The 26655-nt window shown below is 34.8% G+C and overlaps 2 protein-coding genes across 2 annotated transcripts in view; one reads left to right on the top strand and one right to left on the bottom strand.

Annotated features, from left to right (window-relative positions):
- LOC127797573 (uncharacterized) overlaps positions 1-4307 on the top strand; it is a 38499-nt gene extending 34192 nt beyond the window's left edge. Inside the window, exons 8-10 of the mRNA XM_052330591.1 lie at positions 1552-1607; positions 2279-2381; positions 3948-4307. Of these exons, the coding sequence (XP_052186551.1) occupies positions 1552-1607; positions 2279-2381; positions 3948-4037 (249 nt within the window). The 3' untranslated portion in view covers positions 4038-4307. The remainder of the gene's footprint in view (positions 1-1551; positions 1608-2278; positions 2382-3947) is intronic.
- A 5172-nt stretch (positions 4308-9479) lies between these two features.
- On the bottom strand, positions 9480-13719 carry LOC127797996 (uncharacterized). Its single transcript, XM_052331261.1, has 4 exons — positions 11437-13719; positions 10232-11342; positions 9704-9940; positions 9480-9612 (listed from the first exon to the last, which is right to left on the bottom strand). Exons 2-4 carry the CDS (start codon positions 10619-10621, stop codon positions 9589-9591), a joined length of 651 nt encoding a protein of 216 aa, XP_052187221.1. The 5' UTR covers positions 10622-11342; positions 11437-13719; the 3' UTR covers positions 9480-9588.
- Between the last annotated feature and the right edge of the window lie 12936 nt (positions 13720-26655).

Here is a 26655-nt window from a genome sequence, read left to right as displayed (position 1 = left end):
TAGAATCATTGAGTTCCAGAGCTAGGACATCACGAGAGAGTCTTCATCATCCCAAGAGGCATATGAAGGATCTCCTTTCTTTGGCCCCGTCCCCAACAAGTGGCTTAGCTTTCCCTTGCCTTTCAGAAAAATCCTGATTAAATAAGACCACTTGAGGTAGTTCTTCCCATTCAACCAGTAGGCTGCTTGGACATTTTGCAATTCACCACTAGAAATCAATTCCCCACTGGCACTGCACATGACAAAGACCTCATTAGTACCCCTGGATTCTATGGTTTCAGACATATCTCAAGTTGAATGAAGAAGATTGGATCAATGAAAGGGTTTTGGCCTTAATCGCTTGAGAATTGAACCGAGCTCTGATACAATGTCAAAGAGGCGGAAAAAATAATCCAATCTTATTGATTCAAAGGTTCAAACAACCATTATATACACGCCCATCACAATAGGCAATTTCCTAAGTCTAAATAGGAACTTTCCTAATTAGATGATTCCAAGACTACCTTAGGAAATATATACAAAAGGAAAATAGGTACAACTGTGAAATTATTGAGCATATACAAATCAAAACAAATCAATCAAATTCAATCAAATCAGTGTGCATATGCACGATACAATTAGATCAGATTAGGAAAGGCCTAAATTAGGAAGGCAGGGCATCTTCTCACATTTCTAACAAAATATTAGTTATTATTTAAAGTTTATGAGTTCAAATCCTGTTAGTGTAGTTAATTTTTGTTTTTAAAGCAAATACATAAAGGGTATTTTAGGAGAATATTTTATTGATAGATTTTTATAACACCAAAACCTGGTGTTTGCTTATATGAAGTATAGATGTTGAATAAATTTGTGCCTCACATACATGAGGTGCATGCCTGCACTTTGTGCCTCAGTGTGCTTGCACCTTGTACAACTATGATTGTGAAAGTTCAAAAAAGTTTGACTTTCCACCTTTGTGAATTTTTATTCGAAACTTGGAGGAAAGAAAAACTAAGGCCTTGTTATCTTTGCTATTTTCAGGCCGTTTTCAGTTTTCATTTTTCTAAAACAGTGAAAACATATTTATTTTCATATTTTCAAAAACATATTTTTGAAAACAAGGAAAAATTTTGTAAAGAAAACTCAAAACAACGAAAAGTTGTTTTGCTTGTTTTTATCACAAACACATTCAAAATATTCAAAACGCGAAAAATGCTACAGACAAAAAGATCACCCCCTAAACACAAAATTGACACTCAAAGCACAAAATTAAAAACTAAAAATTGAAATACGAAGAGAACAACCCCTAAGCAATTGATTCTCTTTTCAAAATTATTATTGTGGTGGAGGTCCCCAAAGATCTAAACATGAAAGCCCAAAGAAGGTTCCCTTTTAAGTTTTAATTTCTGGATACAGGCTATAGTTGATCTTATATGTTGATTCTTTGTCCTTCACATATTAAATAGATTTAATTCTTTGCTTCCATATTATAGTTCTCACCTTCACAATTATAGCCCTTTAAGTGCTATTTGGACTTTTGAGGCTGATTTTGTTTCCACTTCCTATTGGTAGGCTGACATTGTCATAGTCAATCCTTTTTCATGGCCCATGGTTCCTGTGCATGACAGGTATTAACCTATCAATGACTTGTTCAACTTTTTATGTAAGATTTTGCTGCTATACTGTAGTGTAACTTTGTCGGGAAAGAAATCTTCCTAATATCTTTGCCAAACTACATAAAGATTTCTCCCATGATGTTCTTTCTGTAGACTGATTGTGGTATCTTCTGAAGCTGCAAATTCCTATAGCAATAAAATTGTATATCCTCCACAATTTTATAGTAAATGCAAATGATGCATCTGTTTTCTTGATTGTTGAACACCTATGTTCAATACTATTTAGCAATAACTCTTTCTGCAATTGTTTGGAAATCAAAGAAGCATTGGTTAAATCATGAAATGAAACTAGCAGTGAGAAACGGCAGTCTGCAGCATACTGTTCAAACCCAGACCCAAGGCAAAACTTTTTGGGGCTTGCAGTGTATTTGACTTACCAGGCTTGGGTTGCAAGTATCAGCACAAGTTGAGTGTGGACTGGTTATGGGGATAGGAATAGACAACCTGTGCCAAGTTCATACTACCGTATGTTTGTCCATGTGTAATTGTATGTATGTTTATAATATACCCTGCATTATATATCTACAGCAGTCAGAGGAATATTGCAAAAATTTATTTATTTTCTACTAGCTGTCATGTTTAGATTTTGCAATCCCCTATGTTAATTTCTTTTCGATATGCAGCATTTCCAGCCTTGTATATTGCATGCGAAGTGAGAATATTATCTCAGTTATGTGCAATGGCCGTTGGATCATGAAGGATCAGAAAATATTGAGTGTGGATGAGGTTTGAATGCTTTCTCCTTTACTTTTTCTTTTTCCTTTTCTTTTCCATGCTTGGAGTAGTTAAGAGGTCAAGTTGCATTTACATGTTTGATCATTGTGAATGGATTATAGCATTTTAGACATCCAATGAGACTTGTAATGTGAAATAGCCATCCAAATTCAGTTTTTTTTTTTTACCTTCCTTTTTTCAACAGCTCTCTCTCTCTCTCTCAAGAAAATTGGAAGACAGTTATTTCACATGTATAGGGCTCAGAATATATTTTGCTTCTTTTACACTTTCTGCAAAATTGACCATCTTAAACACAGCTTGACAAATTCACTGCGTATGAAACTAATTTCTTTTAGGATGTGTTTGATAGACATGGAAAATGAGGGTGAAATTCATTTTTCATCTAAATTCCAGGAAATTCTATCAAACAACTTTTCAATTCCATGGAATTCGAATTCCATTTTAATTCAAAAAGTGAATATTTTCCTTGAAATCAAGGAATTGGAATTCCATGAAATTGGAATTCCACCCCTCATTTTCCAACTCTATCAAACGCACCTTTAGTGTCTTCTTGGTTCAGTTTTACACTTTTACTGAAGAAGTTGAACAGTGGAGACTTGCAGAAAGTGGAACTCTTCTAGCTAAATGGGATAGAAAATTTCAAGCTATTGATATATGATCATTTGAAATTGCAACATATTCAGAAAAGAAAAGAAAAGACAAAATCACTTCGTACAATGGAAGAGAAGGGGGAAGGGGTTGTTTTCTAGAACTGAAGGAACTAAAAGAATAAAAAATTGGATGTTTTGGTTTTGAGTGGATGGATAAGCGGCCTTCAATTTTGCCATACTGCTGCATCCTCCCAATTCTTTTACACTGCATTTTGTATGTCAGGATTCACCTCCTATCAATAGTTAACAGTGTCAGACATGCCAATTCTTATTTCACTTCTTGGTCTTATTGTGCATGAAGAGTCCAGGTTCTTCATAGAACATTCAGTTGTGCGAAAATAAGTTTCAGTACTACTGTCATGATTCAATACTATATAAATGTTAACCTGCATAATGTCTATCTAACCGCTTTGTCTAGTGGGAAGAACTAGTGAAGTTTTGTTCATTTAGGATATAAGGTCCTGAAGATGGGATGTGAATGCTTGATAACATGGTTATCATAGCAAATAGTGTATACCAGTGTAACTTTGTTCATCTCAAATATTGTGATGGAGATTAAGATTCTACATCTTGGGTCACTGGTTAGGGCTGCAAAAGTTGGATCTCAATAATATGGTTGGTTGGAATGGTAGTTTATTTTCTGTAGCAGGGGTATATACTAGTTCTTTGGTGAGCATCCTCAGGGTAGCAATCTGTATTGAGAAACGTCCTGTTGCTCTTCTTGTGCTCCCGTTGGCTGGAGAATTATTAATTTGTCTGAGAAGCTGAGTTCCATGTTTTGTCCATTGTAATGAAAAATGGGAAGGTGCATGGTGTACTGTCAACCCTTGCTTGCTATTTCGCTTTGTTTTCTAGTTAGTTATGAATTTCACCAGGATTCATGCGAATGGCAATTGTTAATTGGCAGGGAGAAGTCATTTCAAGGGCAAAGCTTGCCTCTACCCAACTGCTGAAGAAGGCAGGAATCCAAATTCCAAGCAGAATGAACGTCCTTTAAATTTTCAAGCAAGAAACTGTTCTTCATGCTGTGTGGTGTATATATGACTGTAATCCTTCAGTACTGCAAGTTATTTTTCCATAGAAGAAATTTTGATGCGTGGATGAACAGAGGATACTTGTGATAACAGGCCAGTTATTTTGTTTATCCTATGGATGGACAATAAGTGCTTCATACAATCCTTTTTTTTCTTGAAAAGGGGGAAGGAAAAGATTTACAGACAAAATTGTCATACCTAAACTATAATGAGTCACATTTTTATGCTAAAAATATGCTGCTTGTCTTGTATTAAATTTGAATGACTAACAAAATGTGTACATTAACAATAAAACAGAAATGTAATTGTATAATGAAGGGAGATTTGGAAAAAAATATATAGAATCGAATTGAAGTGAGGCATGCCAAATCAAATCTTCTTAAGATAGATTTTGCCCTTTCAATGGTGTTAAAGAATTAATGGATTTTATCCCTTCAATGGTGTTAAAGAATCAATGGATATCTATATTTCAAAATGCAATATTTTTTTTAAGAATTAGTATAGTATAATACTAATTTTGTCATGGGAAATCAAACTTGATTGAATTCTTATTGATTCAAGGAAAGAAATTAAAATCTCTTGTACTTAGAAGTAATAGAGGATTATGAAAGTATATTAAAGGAGGAATATACCAAATCAATAAACTCAAATTGATTTTAGATAATGGAAATAGAAATAAGAGGGTCCTATTTATAGTTTTCAAATGTCCAATCATGAAAGGTCTTGTTGTTTGAATAGGATTAATCTGGATCTTTAGATTGCATCCTTTTAGATTCGAATGAATATGTCCAATCGTGAAAGGTCTTGTTGTTTGAATAGGATTAATCTAGATCTTTAGATTGCATCCTTTTAGATTCGGGCATAATCTAGTGGTTCAGATTGCATCATCTCCCAAAGATATATCTCTTCTTTTGCACTTTTCACATTCGAATGAATGTGTCCACCCACCTGCATCCCATATGAAATAGTTGTGTTCACTCGACACCTCAGTGTATAGAGGCATGCCATGCACGCACCTCTTGGATGCCTGTGCCATTAGTCTGCTAGCCACATCATCGAGCCACTCGACCATGTATTTCTAGAGCGTTTTCTCCAAAAATCAGATTAGGAGTCAACTCTCGACATCCATAATCGACTCCCAATCATGCATAGTCGACTATCGTGAAAGGTATAGTCGATCTAACCAAGAGCCAATTATGCAGAGTCGATCTAACTAAGAGCCTCTCTTGGACAGTTGACTTCCAGTCAATAACAATCGACTCCAGCTTCTTGGAAGTCAACTTTAGTGACTAGAGTGCACCATAAGACGTTTTTCAATGCAAGATTATTTTCCCACATTAAAAGACACTTTACAACTAGGAGATTCTTCCAATTCGCACGTTTAAGACATTAATTCCAATAGCCTAGTGTGATAAGATGCCATTTTTTTTTCACTTGCAATCGAGAGTTGGAAAAGCTAAAAAGCATCACTCAACATAGGTGTGATGGTGTATTTTTTTTTTTTCATATTCATTTTTCTAAGGGTAAATTTCTATAGACTATCTCTAAGGTTTGTTTAAATTACACTCGATTGTCTATGGTTTTCAAAAATAGAGCACAACTCCCTTTTTATTAACATAACACATAAATTGACCATTTGCTCCCTATACACGAACTCTAGGCTCTTTTGTTCTCTCTTCCCTTCTTTCCTATCTTTTCTCTCTCACTTGTCCTCCCTAACAATTGGAAATGCCCAACGGCCATGACATAACTCTCTAGTAGTTAGAATTGCCTTTTTTCTCTCTCTTCATTTCCATTTTTCGGTAGCCATCATCACGATTTTTAGCACAATGGGTTTATTTGTAACGACCTAATAACGGGTCTAGGTTATTTCGGAATTAATTTCTATGTGTCGAATCTTGAAAAATAAGTAATACAAATGCTAGGTTATTTTGCATAAGAAATAATAATAAATGCTGGGTCATTTTGCTTAAAAGTAATAATAATAATAATAATAATAATAATAATAATAATAATAATAATAATAATAATAATAGTAATAAATTAATTAATTAATTTCCCAAATGTTTGGAGTATAAATGAAAAAGGAATAATTATAGTACTGGGCGTAAGAGTAGGTTTTCGGAAGTTTAGGGGCATTGGTGCAATTATGGAAAATAGGTCGAGGGATGGTTTAAAATTAATTAAGGGCGTATATATATCGAAGGCGAGGCTGGAGCAGGCAGTTATGCGCGCGCGGGTGAGGCTGGTGGACGCGGGAGAGGCTATCCGTGCAAGGAAAGGCGCTGGATTTTTCCAGAGCAAAGGCGCCCAATATGGCGCCATTTTAGGGCGCCTTCTGTGCACCCAGCGCGGCCAGCCGCGTGCGCTAGTCCTTCCATTTTGCCTTGGCCGCTACTCCTTCGTTCTGCTAATTTAAAGGCTAATTTTGGCCACTTTCAAAGCAGGAGACCGAGAGGAATTTGAGGGAGAAGTAGGGTGCAGCCAGCAGCGGAGAAAAAGGGAAATATTTGCAGAAATTTGAGAGAAAGTTTGGTTTAATTGAGGAGTAAGTGGTCAAGTAAGTGTAAAGTATATGTTAAGAATATTTTATGGTTCGGATGTAACTTAACATCTATTTTTATTAATTTTTGGATAAAATTTATGTATTTAGGTAGTATGTATATTTGCGGTGGGTGAGTAGGAAACATTGAAATCCGCTGTTAAACAGGCAAGCTCCTGTCTCAACTCTAATTATTTTCCCGTTAATCATCTTGTAAGTCCTCGTTGCGAGTCTTCTTGGTGTTGTTTCTTCCAGTATTGAATAATTCAGTCCGGTTAAATTATTGGCCTGTAAAGTCACTTTCGGTTGAGTTGTGTCCATACTCTGAATGGGGGTTTTGAGTCGCCCTCAAATCCTTAAGGGATGACAGGTTATTGTTAGGTTCAGATTACGTAAGGAATCGTGTCTCCTTGCAGAAGGGATGGTTATGTTAAGTGTCTTAAAGTGAAAATGTGCATGAAGAGTTAAGGGAAAGTTTATGAAATGTGAAGTATAAAGAGTACGGGTTGATGTTACCTATGGATGCTTAAGGGTATGGGGTACAAAGCCACTGACTGTCGACCGTGGGTCATGGCAGCTGATGGCTGGATGTATGAGAGACAGTCATCAACTGTCATGATACACGCTAGACAGGCCAGCAGAGCTGGTACTGTCAGATTCCAGCCATGACGTTAGGCATATCGTGATGTGTGTGCCGCATGCGGATTGGGTCGCATTCATTGGGGGTACATGCTGTTGGAATCGTAATTCCTCGTAACGAAAATCAATTTTTCGTACTATAAAAAACGATTAAGATTCGTTCACTTTTCTATGTTAACTAGAAACTAAAACAATTATTTACTAGAAATAAAACACGAAGGAGATTAAGCGGTTACCCTTGTAGCGTGCTTTAATTTTCATTAGCGATTCCATGATCAAGATTCCTTCCTTTGAGAACTCCTTCAGACCTCAAAGTCTTCTCCGGTGTTCTTTAAGAATTCCAAGGAAATCTGTACACTTTTCTTGTTATCACTACACTCAATTTTGTGTGTGGGCACAGGATATAAGAAGGTAGTAAATACTAATTTTGGAAAATCATATTTTCCAAAATAAGTTGGACAAATCAAATATATGAATTTAGGAAGAAAAATGAAGACTTCCTTTTTCCTACCCCAAAATCACTCATATCAACCACCTAATACGTATTTTCCAATCTTAGCAGATTGGAATGTATTTAGTCATGATATCTGTCTAGATACATTGCAGTCATTTATGGTATTGCCAATGATCAATCAATTTGTCCAAAAATATTTGATAATTTCAATGTAATCCCTTTTAAATTATAATTTCATAATTTAAATCCAATTCTTATTTTGAAGCCACTAAAGGGACCTGATCAGACTCAATTGACTTAAGCTCCAATAATTTAATTTTGACCCAATTAACTATTGACTAGTCAAAATTAATTTATTAATTTTGTTCTATTCCACTAAAAGAACAAAATTGCATTCTTAAGTTAATGGAAATTACTGAAGTAATAAAATCAATAATTTTATCCTCTAACAAAATGATCCTACACATGACCCCTATCAATTACTTGGAATATTTGAAATTGAGCTAAAATGACTAGAGAGCTCTTTCAAAATATTTATAATTCCTCAAGTCCCATTTTTGATCCGACAATTGACCGTGATCACATCACAATAATAATTTGACTAGAATCGTCAAATTACTGAGCTCAGATTTAACTGTCTATCAAAAAATCTCTTGAGTTAATGATCGTATCTTATACAGGTGACGGATTCCGTATTGTAAATATATGTTCCTTATTACTTCACTTTAATTCCCAAAGTATCGAGGTATTGATTAATAATTTTAATCGCACTCATTGATACTTCAAAGTCCATTATTTACTCAGGATTAAGGTCTCGTGTACAATATGTTAAAAAGAATTTAATTTCAGATGGTCATTGTCGCAAATTAAATTCAACTTGGTCTAGTCCAATATATCTAAAAAAATACTCTTAATTTTACTACGAAAGCCAAAGATAAACTTTCAGTAAAATTAAAACGACCTTATCAGAATAAAATGTTCGCAATTTATTCACTAGTCGTGGACAACAAATTTAGATCGTATTATAAATAGAATCTTTCTGTACTTAACAACTTAACACTACAACAATTTTGGGTTTATGAGGCATTTAAAAATGCCCTAATATGTAGTTTATTGGGGCATTTTAGCTATTAGGGCGCTAACAAAAGTGTTGCATGTAATCATCCCCTAAAAGCTTATTAAGACACTTACAGAAAATCCACCAAGATATCTCCCTGCATTTTACATGTAATGACATTTAAAAATGCCTCAAAAAAATTTATGCTTGTGATGATATTTAAAAATGTCTCGAAAATAATTGTAAATTTATGCATGTAATGGCATTTAAAAATGCCTTGAAAACAACTGTAAATTTAAGCATGTAATGGCATTTAAAAATGCCTCGAAAATAACTATAAATTTAAACATGTAATGGCATTCAAAAATGCCTCGAAAACAACTGTAAATTTAAGCATGTAATGGCATTCAAAAAATGCCTCGAAAACAATTATAAATTTAAGCATGTAATAGCATTCAAAAATGCCTAAAAAATAATTGTAAATTTAAGCGTCTGATGACATTTAAAAATGCCTCTAAAACAACTATAAATTTAAGCACTTTTTTTTCAAAAGAGGTTGATCTGGTGAACAAATTTTTAAATTCTAAAACCTGATATCAACCAACATAGTCACAAATCTCTTCATCTAATTTAGTAATCCAAACCACATAATAAAACCACTTCACATATACATATACGAAACCAATACCTCCATGGTCTACGATTGATTTGTCAAAAAAGAATTACTTCAAAAATCCATAAATCTAACAATTATCGTCATTTGTCATCCATTATAACACAAAAAAAAAAAAAAAACAACTAATCTCCATGATCTATTGAACTCTAATCACTTTCATCACGTTCAACCTACACAAAGAAGGTAAAAATATCTTAGTAAAATAGAAACAAAGTTTTTCTAAAGAAAGATGAAATCAACAATATAAAAGTATAATTGTACCAAGAACAATGGCCATGCAACATGTGCTCCAAGGGCATCTTCGATGGTTTCAAACATTCCATATCTTCTTATCAATTCTTCATCCCACTCTACTGCCACTTGAATACGTACCTCACACCAATTAGGTCCTAATCGTGATCCACCAACCTCTGTGGATGGATCAATACTCCAGACAATTCCCTTTGCTACAATTTGAGTTGGGTCATTTATACTTTTCAAACAAATTCTATTTTGAACCTATCAACAAAATAACAATGGATAATATAAGTTCAATATCTAGCAACATCCTCAACAAAAAAGTAACATATATAAAACAAAAATTTAAGCAACATCACACTACTTGCAAAACTCATCATAAATAGAATAATGGAAAACAAAAGGAGAGAAAAAGAGAGATGAAACTAAATAGATAGAAAATACCATCGAATGGGTCAAAACCTAAAGTTATAATGTCCCAAACAGCAATTTTAAGTCGTAGTCCTCGAATGTGCATAACTACTACAATGAAAAAGATAGTAAGAAAATTACTCGAATTGGTTGGTGAGTTGAAGTTGGTGAAGAAAAACCCATATTGCTGTGAGGAGATGACACAAGATTAGAAGGGTTCAAAGAAGGCATAGGATGACTATTACTAGGTGTTTCCCTATTTTCCATGCACATAGCTCTCAATTCTTGTAGCTGCTCATTCATATTCATGTATTGTTCCTTCATCATCTCCAGTTCATTCTTATAACTCATAGCAAGCCTATGAGACGTTGTGCGACTAGGTGTTGGACCATAAAGATCTGAAGGACAAACACCTAAGCCATACATATGTACATGCCTAGCTTTCTCCTTTCCCATAACTTGAGAGTAAATATCATTTTCATTTTGGTCATTTCGTGGACCTTCTGGAGCATTAATAGTTAACTCACGCATTGCTTCCTACAAAAAAAAAAAATTATATTCAAAGAATAAATATAAACAAATGGACAAATAAATTATTATTATTTTTATTTAACTATTACTATTGCTTGACTAGCTGCCTCATTTCCCGGAGTTTCACCTTTTGAGTAACACTCAATGAACAAGGTAGAGCGTGATGGGTAATAACCAAGTTCCTTTTTCTGCATACAATGTAAATATTTATATATTATATAATAGTTAAACAAAGATATAAAATTGAATACTTCCAATCATGACAACTATAATTAATGAGAAACAAAAATAATATTTATTTCATTAAAATTCAATTATACATAGCATTTTGAAAGGAAGTAGAAGTTACCTTTTTCTCTACCACTCTAGTGAAACTCATCTTACCCTTTCGGTGTACCATTTTTTGATGTCCTTGACTCAATTTATTCTTATCACTAACTCTCTAGAATACATGGAAAAGTTTGTAAGAATAATTAATTGAAAAATACCACAAGTTAAAGTATAACTTTACACACACCTTTGATGCATCAGAATTCCAAAAAGTTACCAACTCCTTCCATTGGTCTTCATGAACTCTTTCAGGAACATTTTACATTTGTTCAACAAGAGATACATTTGGATCATAATAGTTTTTTTTTCATGAAGATTTCCAATTTCTCCACTTTTTGGCGATGGATTTCAATATCCAATCCTCTTGACCAGGAGGAAGTTGAAACTTTTCCTAAAAAAAAACAAATCAATTTGATAGAAGAATAAGTAAGAACAATGATATTATACAATATTGTTATAATATAAAGAACGAAGTACACCAATACCTGAACTTGGGTCAACATCTCTTTTTTATAAGTTTGAGGTACTTTGATCCAATTCTTATAATGTAATGGTGCGTATCTTCCATTGCGTGCTATAGCCCCCAAGAAGTGAGCTAATTCACTTGATGACTTTTCATCAATAGGTTTCCCTAGGTCATTAAATTCAACTTGAATAGCCTCTTGCTTATCTCGAGCCCAAATTTTTCGCATAAATGTTGGCCCTCGTACATTCTTCTTGATACCATTGTCTATTCCAAAACATTATAGAAGTATAAAGTGAAATGAGTAAAGCTGAATCAGAAAAGTTGATAGATTACCGGAGACTGTATTGGTTTGAGTGTTACTTAAATCTCTTTTTGATAGGTTTGAGTCCAACCCATCAGACATACGTCCAATTCTAGTCCTTGGTGCCATCAAGCTGAATTTGTGTGAATGTAGCAATACTCACTGTTATATAACAATGATTCTATGTACCAAACTAATGGAACAACACACAAGTAGTATTTAGATAATTTAAATAGCTAATTAAGATAACACAATCTTGATATATAGTTTTCTACAACGAAAAATGAATTAATTGCGCATAAAACCCAAAGGAGAAAGCATTAAAAACTACAAACTCAATTTAGAAAAGCATAGAATTGAAAGTTGTACAAAGTTATAACATAAAAAGATAATAATGAACCATATCAACCATAAGCATCAAATTCGTCATGCTCCCTAGCCCATGTAATATCAACATTGATGTCACCATCTTGAATTTGAGGATTGCATGCATGGATTTGCAGTTGAGTCTCTATATCATCCTCACATGAATTGATTTTTTGATCAAATTGGTCTCTATGTGTGGTTCTTATTACAACATGCTAGTCTTTTTCTGTAGGGTCTTCCACATAAAACACTTGTTGTGCTTGAAAAGCTAAAATAAATGGCTCATCTGTGGGCATGAGTCTAGTGAAATTGACTAAGGTGAAACCATCATCATCTTCTTTCTTTCCGCTTCTTTGAGAAACCCAATCACAATTGAATAGCGTCACTTTTTTACCACTAAGATAATCTAACTCTAAAATATCATTTAGAACTCCATAATATGTGACATCTCCTAATATGGGGTTGTTATCCCTCACACTAGCATAACTTTCTGTCTTGGCAGTAACAATAACCCCACTATTTTGAGTTTTTCTCTTTTCCTCAACTTCTTTCACATGAAATCTAAAACCATTAATAATAAAACCCTTGTACTTTCTTGTAACACAATTAGGACCTTGAGAAAGAGCTCGAAGCTCTTTAGATATATCCTCATTTCCAGCAGCAAACATTTCTCCAACCTAAATAAATGAAGGATAAGATTATGAAAACAAAAATAAATAAATAAATAAATTAAAAAAATTGAAACCAAGGTTACTGAATAAAAACTTACTGTGTCACTAAACCATGAAGTAAATTCCTTGGTGTGTTTAATAGCCCTTTGTTGTTTAGAAAGACAAGGATATTGATTGTTTATTATAGTCTCATGTTGTATGTGCATATAGTAGAATATAAGGATACAAAAGAGCTATTTATACTCTACTAAAATTAGCGAAAAATAATTATTGACTTACTGAATAAATTCTTGAACTACGTCACAATTAAACAACACATATTTATGTGCCATTTCTAATGTTTCTCTATTTAAAACAACCATCCCTTCTTTTCCAAATGATCGTCCTTGCATTGCAAATATTGGTAACTCAACATTGCTAACATTTCCTTCATCAGAATTTCTACTTGGCCGATTGAATTTGGTTTCAATGTCATCAAAATATCTAGAACAAAAGGTTAAACATTCATCTGCTAAATAACCTTCAGTAATGGAACCCTCTGGACGAGATTCGTTTCTTACATATGACTTCAATGTGGACAAGTACCTATAAAAAGCCCAATGATGAAAAAGTAATTATGTTTTCTTTCAAATGAATGATATCTAAATAAAATTTGACAAATTAGAAGCAATGAGTATTACTTACCTTTCAATAGGATACATCCAACGATAATGCATAGGCCCAGCAAGTTTAGCTTCTGTTGCTAAGTGAATCGGTAAATACACCATAACATCAAAGAATGATGGAGGGAAAATCCTTTCTAGGTGACAAAGTATTAATGCAATTTGGTATTCCATTTGAACCAAATCAACAGAGTGGAGTGATTTCGAACAAAGATTTTTGAAGTACTGGCATAACTCAATCAAGGGCTTTCGAACATGCTGGGGTAAGACCTTTCGTAATGCTAATGGAAGTAATTGTTGCATCAAAATGTGATTGTTATGACTCTTAAGACCTAATATTTTGAATGGCTTAAGGTGTAGCGACTCGTAAATCGAAATTTAATTTAATTTAATTATTAATTTATGGTCTTAATTTAATTTAAGAAAATATTAAAATAAGTTGTTAATAATAATAATAATAATAATAATAATAATAATAATAATAATAACAATAAGTATAAGAAACATTTCATTACCAAACATCATAATAATAAATTATTTTATGAGTAAGGAATTGGAGGATGGAGGTGGCGTGAAGTCCTGGAGCTCTTCAATTCCATTGAAGCCTTGATTAGCTTGTAAAATTAATGTGTTGTGCATGTTTAATTGGAGGAGAAGATGGCTGAGATGGCTTGCAGTTGTTTTGCTATTTAATTCTCAGCAATTGAAGGTGCCAACGGCGCCGTATGGAAGAAATTGGGCAGCAACGTTGCTACCTCTCCACCAAGCCTTTCTCCTTTAAGTTAAAGCCACTAATCAGCCAATTAAATAGCCTATTGGAGCAATTAATCGGCAGTTAAGCGAAAGAAATTGGGCAGAATCAGAGCGCGCACGTGACAGTAAAAAATAGAGAGAAAATTGGGATTTTTTTTAGAAAATCTCACTTTTAATCGCAGTCCGACAATACCAAGTAATTCAGGGAGCCGAGTAATACATTCCATACGGTTGGAATTTCATTTAGAGCCAAATTTTATTAATTTTGGCAAATTATTAGGGTGTTGCAGTTTGTATAATTTTTATCGCTTCGGGACAGAACAAGCCTAAGGATATCTTCGTTAAGACAAGTTCTTTTTTCCCTTTGCGACATTTCGTTTGTTGTCAATTTATTTAACCTCCCTTAGTTTGTTTTGGCCATTTAATTAATTATGGAATTTTGAGTTGTTCGATTTAAATTTAATTTATTAAGCTGGCCTTGAGGATTTATTTGTTGGTTGCCTCCAGGAGTTTGTGTCACCCCCATGCCTATGGGAATGATGTCGTACTCTCTCGGGGATTAGGTTCTTAGATTATGGACTCGTGGCTACTAGTAGGCTAGAGCTGTTGGCCAGTGGGGGCAGGGGTCAGTTGTGTAGTGACATTGGAATGGCTATGGTACGGTCTTTCTTAGGCCATCGGCCAGACACTCCTAGCCACGGACCATCGACCGATGCCAGGCACTGCTGACTAGCTCTGTCGTTATGTGGTTATAGCATGACTGATTATATTTTATTTCTGTTTTATGGTTTGGTATGCACATGGGTATGGGCTACATGTTGGGGTTTTCATGTTCTGGTTGTGCTTGGCCACGGGCATTATAGCATGGTTAGATTGCATCCAGCATGGGCATATGCATCGTGTGTGGTTTACTATGAGGGCGAACCTTTTCCTGATGCCTGGATGTATGGGCGCCAGTGTATCTAGTTTATGCTTATTACGCCTTGCATTTTATATGTGCATCGCATGGTTACTATATGTGCAGTGGTCTCGGATGAGAGTACTGTTCCGAGGGAGCCTAGGGCTCGGTTATTCAGTGGCTCGGGTGTCGGGAGTACCGACTCGAGGAGTGCGCACGGGTTTTTTGAAGACATATGTTTCCTCGCAGGGCAGCGGCAGGTTGGTATGGGACTTGGGTGCCAGGTGTCTTGTGTGGGCCCCAAGAACCGATATGTGTTTTCCTTATGCTATGTTGTTGTGTTGTTAGTGTCTCATGGCTTGTGTGTATGTGTGGGACTGTGTTTGGGGCGATCTCCTCTTCTTATTTACTTTATAGCCTTCCTTTTCTTATAACTTGCTGAGTCTTGCGACTCACCTTACTTTCCATCATTCCAAGTAAGGGTAAAGCGAAGTTCGAGGGCGAGGATCACACCACCTAGCAGCCAGCCGTGTTGGTAGGGTGTATAGTTAGCTTGCCCCTGTTGTCTAGGATGTTTGAAATGATTTTTATCTCTTATTTTTTACTGTGTCGGGTTGTTCCTTGTACCTTCTATTTGTTGGCACATGTGTCTGTATATATTTTTATATATTCTGTGATCGTTGTTCCAGCGGGGTACTCGTGGGTGCTCATGTGTATAGCCTTGCTTTTGCTGTTTTATTTATTAAGTATGCATGCCAGGGTAATTTTCTCTTATGTGTCATTCTTTTTCCCTTTCGTAAGCCCTTCCATTCGGATAGTCCGGGTGGTTAGGGTGTTCGGGCGGGGGTGCTTACATAAGGTTTACACACCTTGAAATATTTGCAGCATACCTATCAGGAACTTTCACTTTCTTCAACACTTTGCCAAATATCTCTTTTTCTTTTTTATTCATTGAAAAACAAGCAGGCGGTAAAGAACCATCTTCTCTCGAGTGAAGTTCACTTCTAATATTCTTTGCCTATAAATCAAGACGTGCATTCTTGTGATCCTTTGTCTTCCCATCTAGATTCAACAAGGTCCCAAGAATACTATCGCACACATTTTTCTCAATATGCATTACATCAAGATTGTGGCACACTAAATTATCCTTCCAATAGGGAAACTCAAAGAAAATGCTTTTCTTTTTCCAATTGTAAGGCAATTTTGGATTATCACTCACTTGTTTTCCAAATTTTATGTTGAATCTATTCCATTCATCTAACACCATAGAGCCAGTTAAGCATGGAGGTGCCTTTCTATGTTCTTCCTCACCATCAGAATTTTTCTTATCTTTACAAAAGGCATGATCAACATCCAAGAATCTTCGATGACCCATGTAACATGATTTCCCACTTTTTTGAAATTGTTCAGAACATGTATACTTATGACATGAGGGGTAAGCAAGCTTTCCTTTTGTGCTCCACCCAGATAAGTTAGCTTAGGCAAGCAAGTCACTAATAGTCCACATAATAGCTGCACGCATTTTAAAATTTTCCTTAGTAGATACATCATATGTGTTTACCCCATCCCATAATTCCTTTAACTCCTTTATCAAAGGTTGTAAGTATACATCAAGGTTATTTCTAGGTGGTGAAGGGCCAGGGATGAGCAACGATAACATGAAAAAAGGTTGTTTCATACACATCCAAGGAGGGAGGTTGTATGGCATTAGGATAATTGGCCAAGTACTATGAGTACTATTCATTGTCCTAAATGGCTTAAATCCATCACATGCTAATCCAAGTCTAACATTACGTGGATCTTTAGCAAACTCAGGATGCTTGAAGTCAAAAGTCTGCCAAGCTGGAGAATCTGCCGGGTGCCGCATGTATCCATCTTTAATTCGGTCCTCCTTATGCCATTTCATAAATGAGGTAATTTTTGAAGACATGAATAGCCTTTGCAATCTTGGTTTTAATGGGAAATAGAATAATACCTTAGCAGGGATTTTTGTCTCACTTGTATCTATACTCGTTTCTCCATCATTTTGCAACCTATTTGTAGGTATTTTGTATCTAGGAGTGTGACATTGATAACATTCTGTGGCTGTCTCATATTCCTTATGATAAAGTATGCAATCATTTGGACATGCGTGAATTTTTCTACACTCAAGGCCAAGTCCCTTAAACACTTTCTTTGTCTCATAGTAAGATTTTGGTAATTTGCCCCCCCTCAGAAAATGCATCCTTTAACAACTTCAATAACATTGAAAATGACTTGTTTGACCAATTTCCAAGACATTTAATGTGAAATAGGCGAACAAGAAATGATAACAATTAAAAATTACTCCCGGGGAAGAGTTCTTGTTTAGCTTCATGAAGCAACTTATAAAATGTCTCAGCCCTTTCATTAGGTTCTTCTACAATATTCATTGGGTCATCTTCATTTACATGTTCATTTGGGATGCCAAATGCATCATATAATAACTCATGCATCTCATCATTCATAAATAGGTCATTAGGAGCATGTGTTTCAAATCCCACAAATGATGAACCTTCTCCATGGGTTGTCAATTTTGTATATCCTTTAATAAACCCAAAGCATATCAAATGATCTTTTGCCTCTTCCCTAGTTGCCCACAGTCCATTCCCACACTTCTTACATAGGCATCTTATTTTTCCATTGATACTTGCTTTAGCAAATGCCAAACTTAAGAATTCTTCCACTCCATCAATGTACCTTCTACTAACTCTATGTTCATTCATCCAATTTCTATCCATCATTTTCCTTTTCTAATAAAAGGATTTCCAAAAAAAGATATCTACAAAAAAGACCAAGAAATTAAATAGGCACAATACTAATGCTTCACAAAACATAAAAAAAAAAAAAAAATACCAAAAAAAAAAGGCTGAAAAGCATTTAGATTATAAATTGAAGCCCCCCCCCCCCCCCCCCCCCCCACACACAAAATACATATATATAGAGAGAGATATGTATATATATCAGCAACAATTTTGCAAGTAAAAAAAAAGGCTGCTCTTAGCTAGCAGTCTTCTCTCTCTATATATATAAATATATATGTATATGTATATGTATATATATTAGCTAGAGAGAGCACTGGCAGAGCGTGGCAATTTGTCTCTCTCTTTTAAATATATCTTTTTCTTTGCCATTTTCCTGTCAAACTATTTTTCATCCAAATTACATCAACCAATACATGATATTTTCACACTCTTTCTATCTCCAAGTTATATATATCTAATATATATTTTTAGTTTGTTGTTTTACTTCCAGTTGTCTTTTTCTCTCTTAGAATTGTTTTTGGGTCTGGCATGAATTGACTGAATTTTTTATTATTTTATAAAAAAAACACTTGATTATTAGTTATATATTGCTTTGATATCCCCCTCCCACCGCCCCACGACAAGGAATGAGTTTCTAAAGTAATTGAAAGTGGGAGTCACAATACCCTACTACAAATGCTTTAGGAAACGTTAAAAAAGATACATAAATGAAGGCTAAAAAAACATTTAGATCATAAATTAAAGGCCTAGCCACACACACACACACACAAAATACATATATAAACATATATAACTTCAAAACATAAACTCACTGTGAGCGCAGGGAGGTTCGGAACTACTTGGAAGAGGCAACGGCCGCGTTGAGGAAGTAGAAGGCTGCTGCAATGGCGTTGAGGTAGCAAGGACGTGGCGGAGACGGCGTTCAGGTAGCAAGGATAAGGCGACGTCGGAGTTGAGACAGTAAGGACGCTACGATCGTAGATGTTGAGGCAGTAAAGATGTGATGGCGATGAATTTGAGGGAGCAAGCATGCAACGACGGCAATGTTGAGGGAGTCAGTGAAAGCTACAGTATGCTTGAGGAAGATGGGCAATAGGGATTTAGAGATTTGGCAAGGGGAAAGGGAAGAGGCGGGGGAATCTCCTGCCACTGGTTTTTTATGTTATATATATATTTTGTTTTTTTATTTAGTTGTTATATATATATATTTTGTTTTTTTATTTAGTTGTTATATATATATATATTTTATTTAGTTGTTATATATAGATTTTTTTTATTTAGTTATTAAATAAAATAAAATAAATTATGAAAATAATATTAATAATTATTTGATTGATAAAAATAAAATAATTTCAGATTATGATAACTGCTAAAATAGTTTAAATTATCACAATTATTAAATAATTTAAATAATAATTTATGATAATAATTTAAAATATGATAATAAAATAATTTAAATTATTGTGTTAAATTAATATTTATTTAAAAATTTTGAATCCATATGTATAGCTTTGTTTCACATAAGGGTGCGCAAACGATCGGTTTGGTTACCGAATCGATGGAAAAGTAATAATGAAAATAATTGAACTATATGTAATAATCAAATCGAATCGACTGACAAACCCCAAATAATCAAACTAACCAAAATCGAATAATTAACCAAACAAAATTTGTAAAACTGAACCGGACGAAGAATTGAACTTTCCCACATAATAACCAAACAAACTGAACTAAAGTTTGGCCTTACTGTTGTTGTTGGGCACCTAATAGGGTGGCGATTCCAATTATCAGAATTGATCATTGGATTCCCCTAACCACAGTGGTTCATATACCCAAAAATAAAAAATAATCTAATGGTTAGATGGAGATGAAGACGAAGGGACGAGTGAATCGAAGACGAACGAAGTGTCCCAAACCACAGTGTGGTTCATATTCTAATGGTTAGCGGTTCGGTTTGTTCTATTAACCGACCAACGAAGACTGAATCAATAAAAATAAACCCAAAATTTTTGCCAAAAATAATTGAATCACTAATCGACACCTAAATAACTAAACCAAATCGGCTAGTCGGTCGGTTCAATTAGTTCAGTCTAATTGAATCTCTACACACTACTAGTTCCACACTTCAAAATTTGTCTTATTAGAATTATTTTATTAGATTTCTTTACTAGGGCACTTCATAAAAGTGTCTCATTAGAATTATTTTATTGGGGCACTTTAAAAATTTTGTCCTATTAGATTTTTCTATTAGGGCATTTCATCAAAGTGTCTTGTTAGAGTTATTTTATTGAGGCACTACAAATATTCTGCCCTATTATATTTTTCTATTAGGGCACTTCATCAAAGTGTCTCATTACAATTATTTTATAGGGGCATTTTAAAATTTCTGCCCTATTAGATTTTTCTATTAGGACACTTTATTAAAGTGTCTCATTAGAATTATTTTATAGAGGCAGTTTAAAAATTTTGCCCTATTAGATTTTTCTATTAGGGCATTTCATTAAAGTGTCTCATTAAAATTATTTTATAGAGGCACTTTAAAAATTTTGCCTTATTAGATTTTTTTATTAGGGCATTTCATTAAGAGTGTCTCATTAAAGTTATTTTATTGGGGCACTTCAAAAATTATGCCCTAATAGAATTTTCTATTAGGGCACTTTATTGCCGTGCCTCATTAGAATTATTTTATTAGGGCATTTTTTTTAAATTGTGCCTCAAAATAGTATTTTATAGGGCATTTTTTAAAAAATGTCCTAAAAAAAAATGTCTCAATAAGTGTTTTTTGTTGTAGTGTAAGTATTCGATTTATAACATCTTTACGATCATCGAACAATTGCTCAACAATAAATTAATACACATCAATACTTATTTCGAATGTCAATAAAAAAACACATAAAGATATACTCTTGGGCACATATGATCTAACACATGCTTTGTGTGTAATGGGACGTGTGAACATTTGCATGACCCGGTTGGTCTAAGAGCCAACTTGGGTTCCCTAGGTGAGCTAGTGCATTTAGAGCATTTCGTATGTATATATTCTTATGTGGGCATAGCATGGCCTGATGCTTAGTTTATGGGGGTCATGTCATCACGTTTATGCTGTAAAAGTCATTGCATTTCCTACTATTGCATTGCATGGTGAGAATGTGCATTGGTAGGTGGTGAGTATGGGTGATAGGTGGCGCCCACCACGGATTGTATGTCGTGGCAGTGGACCACGATAGGGGTGGGGAATGATCTGGTGTATACCTCGAAGGTCTATGGTTATTGAGGTTGTTTGGGCCCGGTGGAGAATGATCTGGTGTATACTCCATGGGTATATTTTTAAACTCTAGAGAATGATCTGGTGTATACCTCGAGAGTCAGTGGCAACTTATAGTAGGCTACCAGCAGGTTTGTATGGGGGCATTGGGCGCCAATGCGTGTATTTTATGTGTGCCCCAAGGACCCTCTATGTGCAGTTTACTTATATTGTGCATTTAAAGCTAGGACACGAACTGCTCATGATGTGGTATGCTGTTGCATTGGCATGAGGTGTTTGGGGTGTATGGGAAGAGTCTATCTTTAATCTTTTGCCTTTCTTTCTTGAGCTAAAAAGCACTATAATTAATCGATTGTCTTTATTTTATTATGCTTGCTGAGCCTTGCGGCTCATATTCACTTGCGTCATTCCAGGTAAAGGCTGGGTACCGAAGGATAGTAGGCTAGGCGAGCTCGTGGTAGGGGATTAGCTGTGTACAGAGCAATTCCAACCCTAAGGTTCTGATGGTGCCATCTTGCTGCAATGTTGTATTAATTAACATGTAGCCTTAATGTTGTCTAATGTAATTGGCCTTAATGTACGCTTAAAGATGTGAGAGATAGTCTATGTGGTAATAATAAAGTTCAGTCATCAGTTATGTGTTTGCTAGACGTGATGATACATTGAGACTCTGGCAGGGGCCAACCACTCTAACGCTTCCCCTTGAATTCTTCGGCCGGGGTTTCCAAGGAAGAGGTCGCCATGAGTACTTGGTAACTATGCTGGCATCAGGTCCTCGGGAAGGGGAAAAAAAAATCAATCCTAAAATAGTTATTAAGTTGGGGACCTTACATTATTAGAGTTAATAGTCATAATGGTTAGGTCTTGTTGTTTCTTTTCTCTCATTATCTGTTGTTTCCTTCTTATCTCTCTCACTCTTTCTAGTTTAGGGACATATGAGGTACAGTGACTTTAGGCATTGGTTTGGAGACTAAGGTGACAATGACATGATGAAACAAAGGTGAAGGTGGCAGCATGTCTTTATCTCCATTGAAAACCCCATCATGCAATAAGGGTTTTTACTAGTGTTGTAACGACCCGTCAGGGGGTCTAGACGTTTTTGGGTATTCTATTTTGGGTTAAAAAAATTTTGCTTTAATTACTTGAGGGTTGAAAATATTCTCCTTTGTTTATTAGAATAAAGAGTAAGTGGAAATAAGAATTTTGTAGCCTATTTAAATGGGATCCAAAAATGTGGGGAAGGTCCAAGTAGATTGGGCCATTGTGATGTGTTTTGAATTTTAATTATATTATGAATTGGCTTGGATTATGATAATTTATTTGGGTTAATGAGTTGGGCCATGGAATGGCCCATGGTATGGGCTGAGCCCAATTGGGAAATGAGATTTGAAATTTTTGAAAGAAAATCATAATAAAATAAATTGGCCATCAAATGTCAATAGTGCCCTTAGTCTTCCATTTGACCATTGTAAAGGTGAAGGGCAATCAGGTCATTTGGATAAAGTTGCAGGTGCAGATTATGCATTGCCATCTTCATGTTTCATCTGCATTGGAGACCTTTTCTCTTGTGCGTACTCTCCTTTCCCATCTAAGACTTCTTCTTCTTATCTCTCATTTTCCCTCCTGGTTGCTGGTATTTTCGTTTAGGTTGATAGTAGCTTCAGTAAGGGAGATTTTTCTGCATAAGCGAAGTCATCAGGCAAGTTCCCTTCGTCCACTCTCTCTTCATTCCTGCAAGTTCTTCTTGCACTCCCTATTTATTTTCAGTGCAAGCTCACTTATATGCCCTGTATTTCACTCTCTTGGATTTCTGCTATCTCATTTATTGTTCTGCAAGTTCTTCTTGCACTTCCATTTGATTTGCAGTGCAAGTTCTTATTGTTGAGTGTAGATTTTGATGATTGATGATTGGCATGTGTGAATGTGAATTTATATTTTATGTTCTAACAAAGCATGAAGCCTTCATAAGGCTTACAAAGCTATTCTTTAGTGATTTCATGACACAGGTTATATATGGAAACTTCTTATACCTATATAGAGATTTCATTATATATGGAAACAAGTTTTTAGAGAGCTTTCTAGAAATTTGAGTATTTGAGCTATATATGGAAAGTTTTTCTTGGAATGGAAAGTCTAGAAGATATATATATATATGGAATCCTTGTTTATATATGGGAAGTTCAAAAGATCTATATGGAAGTTTTTGAGGAGATTGGAGTAGTCCACTATATGGAGTTGCCATATATGTAACTTGGTGACATGGCATTGTTAATGTGGCATCTTGGTGACATGGCAGCCACGTGGAGCACACTCATCAAGGTTACATCATCTCGTTGGTCTAAATATGGTAAGAGAATCATGGAGTAAATTTAAAGGTTCTTAGAAGCTTCTTTACTTAGTTAAATATGGAAGAATTTTTGAATTGCATTCAAATGGAGAAGTTAAAGATTCAGCCCTATTATTCAACATTAATGGAGGAAATTAAGGTTTGAAAGTTAAACCTTGATTGATATTACTTTCCTTTATTGCTGATTCTATCTCATTAAAAGGATCCTCTACTCAAATCATGGAATCAATTATCCTACTCATTATGACTAATTGATATCCTCATTATAGCTAATTGATATCTTCATTATGGGAGAATATTCTAAGGATATCTTGCATATATTCAGCTACACAAATTGATTCTCTTCTTGTTGTCAACATTTTTTAGTATGGAAACTTGATCAATTAAGGGCCTTTGAAGTTATAATTGATATCTTCATTATTGGACAAATTTGCTTCATTATTTGAGAATATCTGGATGGATTTTACACCATTTGGAGGTTTAAATTCAAATTTCAAATTAGCTATACTTGTTATGGAAGCTAAGGGGCCAATTGCACAATCAAAGCTGATTGAAGATTCAACTAGAAGTCAGAATTGATTAGTTCTTATTTATGGTCGATTTTGCAAGAATTATGAAGGATTTTGTTGATATTTTAATCCTTAAAGTCAACCATGCATTATTGGAATTGATTTGCTCATTCAAGGCTGATTGGAGATCAACAAAAGTCAAAGATCTTGATGATCAATCAAGTTAGCTGATTATAGAAGGTAAATCAAGAATTCAAATGAAGGGCTGAGATTGGCTTGAAGACTTGACACATGGAGGGCTGAGATTGATTAAGGAAAGCCTTCTCTAGCACTATATAAAAGGGTCTCTTGAAGGCTTTGGAATAACTTTTGGAAGCCCTATCATTCTCTACATCATTAGCCAAGATTCTCATTCTCTCCAAGTCTTTCTTTTCCTCTATCTTCTTGAGAGAAAACTAAGAGAGTTCTCTACACTTCATTGTATTATTTTTGAGAGAACCCTATTTTTCAATCTCTACTATCTTGTAAAGAGCGTACAAAATCCAAGCTAGTGAGTGTGAGACTCCAGAAATAGTTTGGTGGTGGTGAAGCCAAGTGAAGGCTTTGGTGGTTGTAAGAAAAATTTCATATAGTGGATTTGATTGAAAATCCTAAGGAAGGGAATCCTTAGGTAGTGGATGTAAGCCATAAGGGCCGAACCACTATAAATCGCTGTGTCCTTCTTCTCTTCACTCTTTACTTATTCTTGCTTGATTATACTTGTTTGTTTTTGTTTTTGTGTGGCCAAATCCTAAGGCCTACATTCTTGTTGGCTATTATATTCTGATTTGCTTTAATTGATCATTAATTGTACTCATTCAATATTCCATTTGGTTTATTTAAAGTCTTGTTATTGTGTGCATTCAAATCACATGTTTTTCACCAAGTTGTAATTTAAAGAGTATATTGGATCTAAGCACATACTAGCACAGCTGGCGGATATCATATTATCCATCTAGTATTTAAGTGCTCCTGTACTCTCAACTACAATTTTGGTTTATATTAAATTTGTTTTCTCATATATATACGTGCATAAGTTTTGCATTAAAGTTTTTAAAAGGTGTCAATTCACCCCCCCTCTTGACTAGGTTAGAACTCAACACTTATATATATATATATATTCTTATATCCTTGTGCAAGCTAGCCTATATCTTCTTCTGCTGAAACTATTGATGCGTACATGTTGGTTCTCTGTGTTTATTTTAGCTCATATTAGCTGGCTGTGCTATTTTTTTAGCTCACTGTGTTCAATATTTTGTTTCTGTATCTCTTTATGGGTCTCCTTGTGGTCTCGAAATGGGGTTTGTTTTCACCCCAAGCTTTATTCGTGAATGACATTTTATATAGCTAGGTGAGGATGAGAATCTCTGCTCATTCTGCATCCAAAGAAGCAGTGTTAAATGTATATATATATATATATATATCTGTGTGTGTATATCATATCCAAATGAGCTCGTTGATCCAAATGTTTCTTATATGTATATGTGTTGTGTTTGAATGTAAAATGCTCAGTCCATTCGAATGATTTCATTGAGGTATTTAGAGGTCTCGCACAAACAACAAAAGCTCAACTAAGAATATATATACTGTTCACCCATATATGAGACCCACTTGTAAATACATATATACAACATGCGTAACGAGCTGATACCCCTCAGAGATTTGTAAATCTTATTAGAGCATGCGCTGCCTAGCTGTAAATCTCAAACAGTCATTCGAATGCCCCTGTTTTGTTCTGTTTGACAAACCCAGTTATATATATATACACGTCCATTGCCTTAGAAAAATTTAAGGTTTATGTTTGGTCAGCAATTTCACGTGGTATGGTCATTTGATTGCATGGGGATTAATAATGAATTTGAGCTATGAGCATGAATGCAAGTAAATGCATACTATCACTGGTTAAATGAAATCAGCTGGTGAATCGAGATTTAATATTAAATAGCATCTCTCAAAGAAGTATTCTTGTGTTGTAAATTACATTAAGCATTTTTGTGTCATAAATTACATCTTGAATGTGGTAAACATTATGAAGGAAGATATGTTGAATTTATCTGATAATGGGGAAAATACCCGGTATGGGTAAGTGATGTTAACAACATGAATATCGCAAAATCAATGATTTAAATACATGTGGTTGGCAAATACATACATGATGCATACACGTACAAGTTTCATATATATATATATATATGTTTTGCGCATCGATTATTTTGCGCGGAGTGAGAAAGGGTACCCTAGAGCACCTGGCGCAGGATGAGGTGGCCATAGCTCGGCAGGTTGGCTCCATATTTATTTATGAGGTTTTATGAAACTTATGCACTTTCGCATGCATTGATTTATGGCTTGAGAGCTGGAGAAATTGATATGGGTAATGAAATGATGCACTCTTGCATGTATTGAATGATTGCTTGCGAGCCTTTGAGAATTGATAATGATATTGAAATTTTATGCACATTTGCATAGTGATACATGGTGACATGATATATTAAGTTGAATTGATAAATTCAAGAATTATGAATCTTGTATATAATTGTGGAGTCATTGATTACTCTTCTTGGTGTCATTGTGTTCTTGGATCCTATATATTGTTCCTTGTTTCTCGAACTTGCTAAGCCTTGTGGCTCACTTGATCTTCTTTGCC

The sequence above is a fragment of the Diospyros lotus genome, chromosome 3 (assembly GCF_014633365.1).
Source record: "Diospyros lotus cultivar Yz01 chromosome 3, ASM1463336v1, whole genome shotgun sequence".
NCBI lineage: Eukaryota > Viridiplantae > Streptophyta > Magnoliopsida > Ericales > Ebenaceae > Diospyros > Diospyros lotus.
This window is presented reverse-complemented; position numbering and strand designations above follow the sequence as displayed.

Bases quoted from the DNA above. Each gene is read 5' to 3' on its own strand.
- LOC127797996 (XM_052331261.1), bottom strand. From the start codon at position 10,621: ATGCGTGAGTTAACTATTAATGCTCCAGAAGGTCCACGAAATGACCAA. The intron at 9,941-10,231 runs GTAATTTTCTTA...TTTTGTTGATAG, and splicing joins CAACTCACCAACCAATTCGA to GTTCAAAATAGAATTTGTTT. The intron at 9,613-9,703 runs GTACAATTATAC...TTCTTTGTGTAG, and splicing joins TTGCATGGCCATTGTTCTTG to GTTGAACGTGATGAAAGTGA.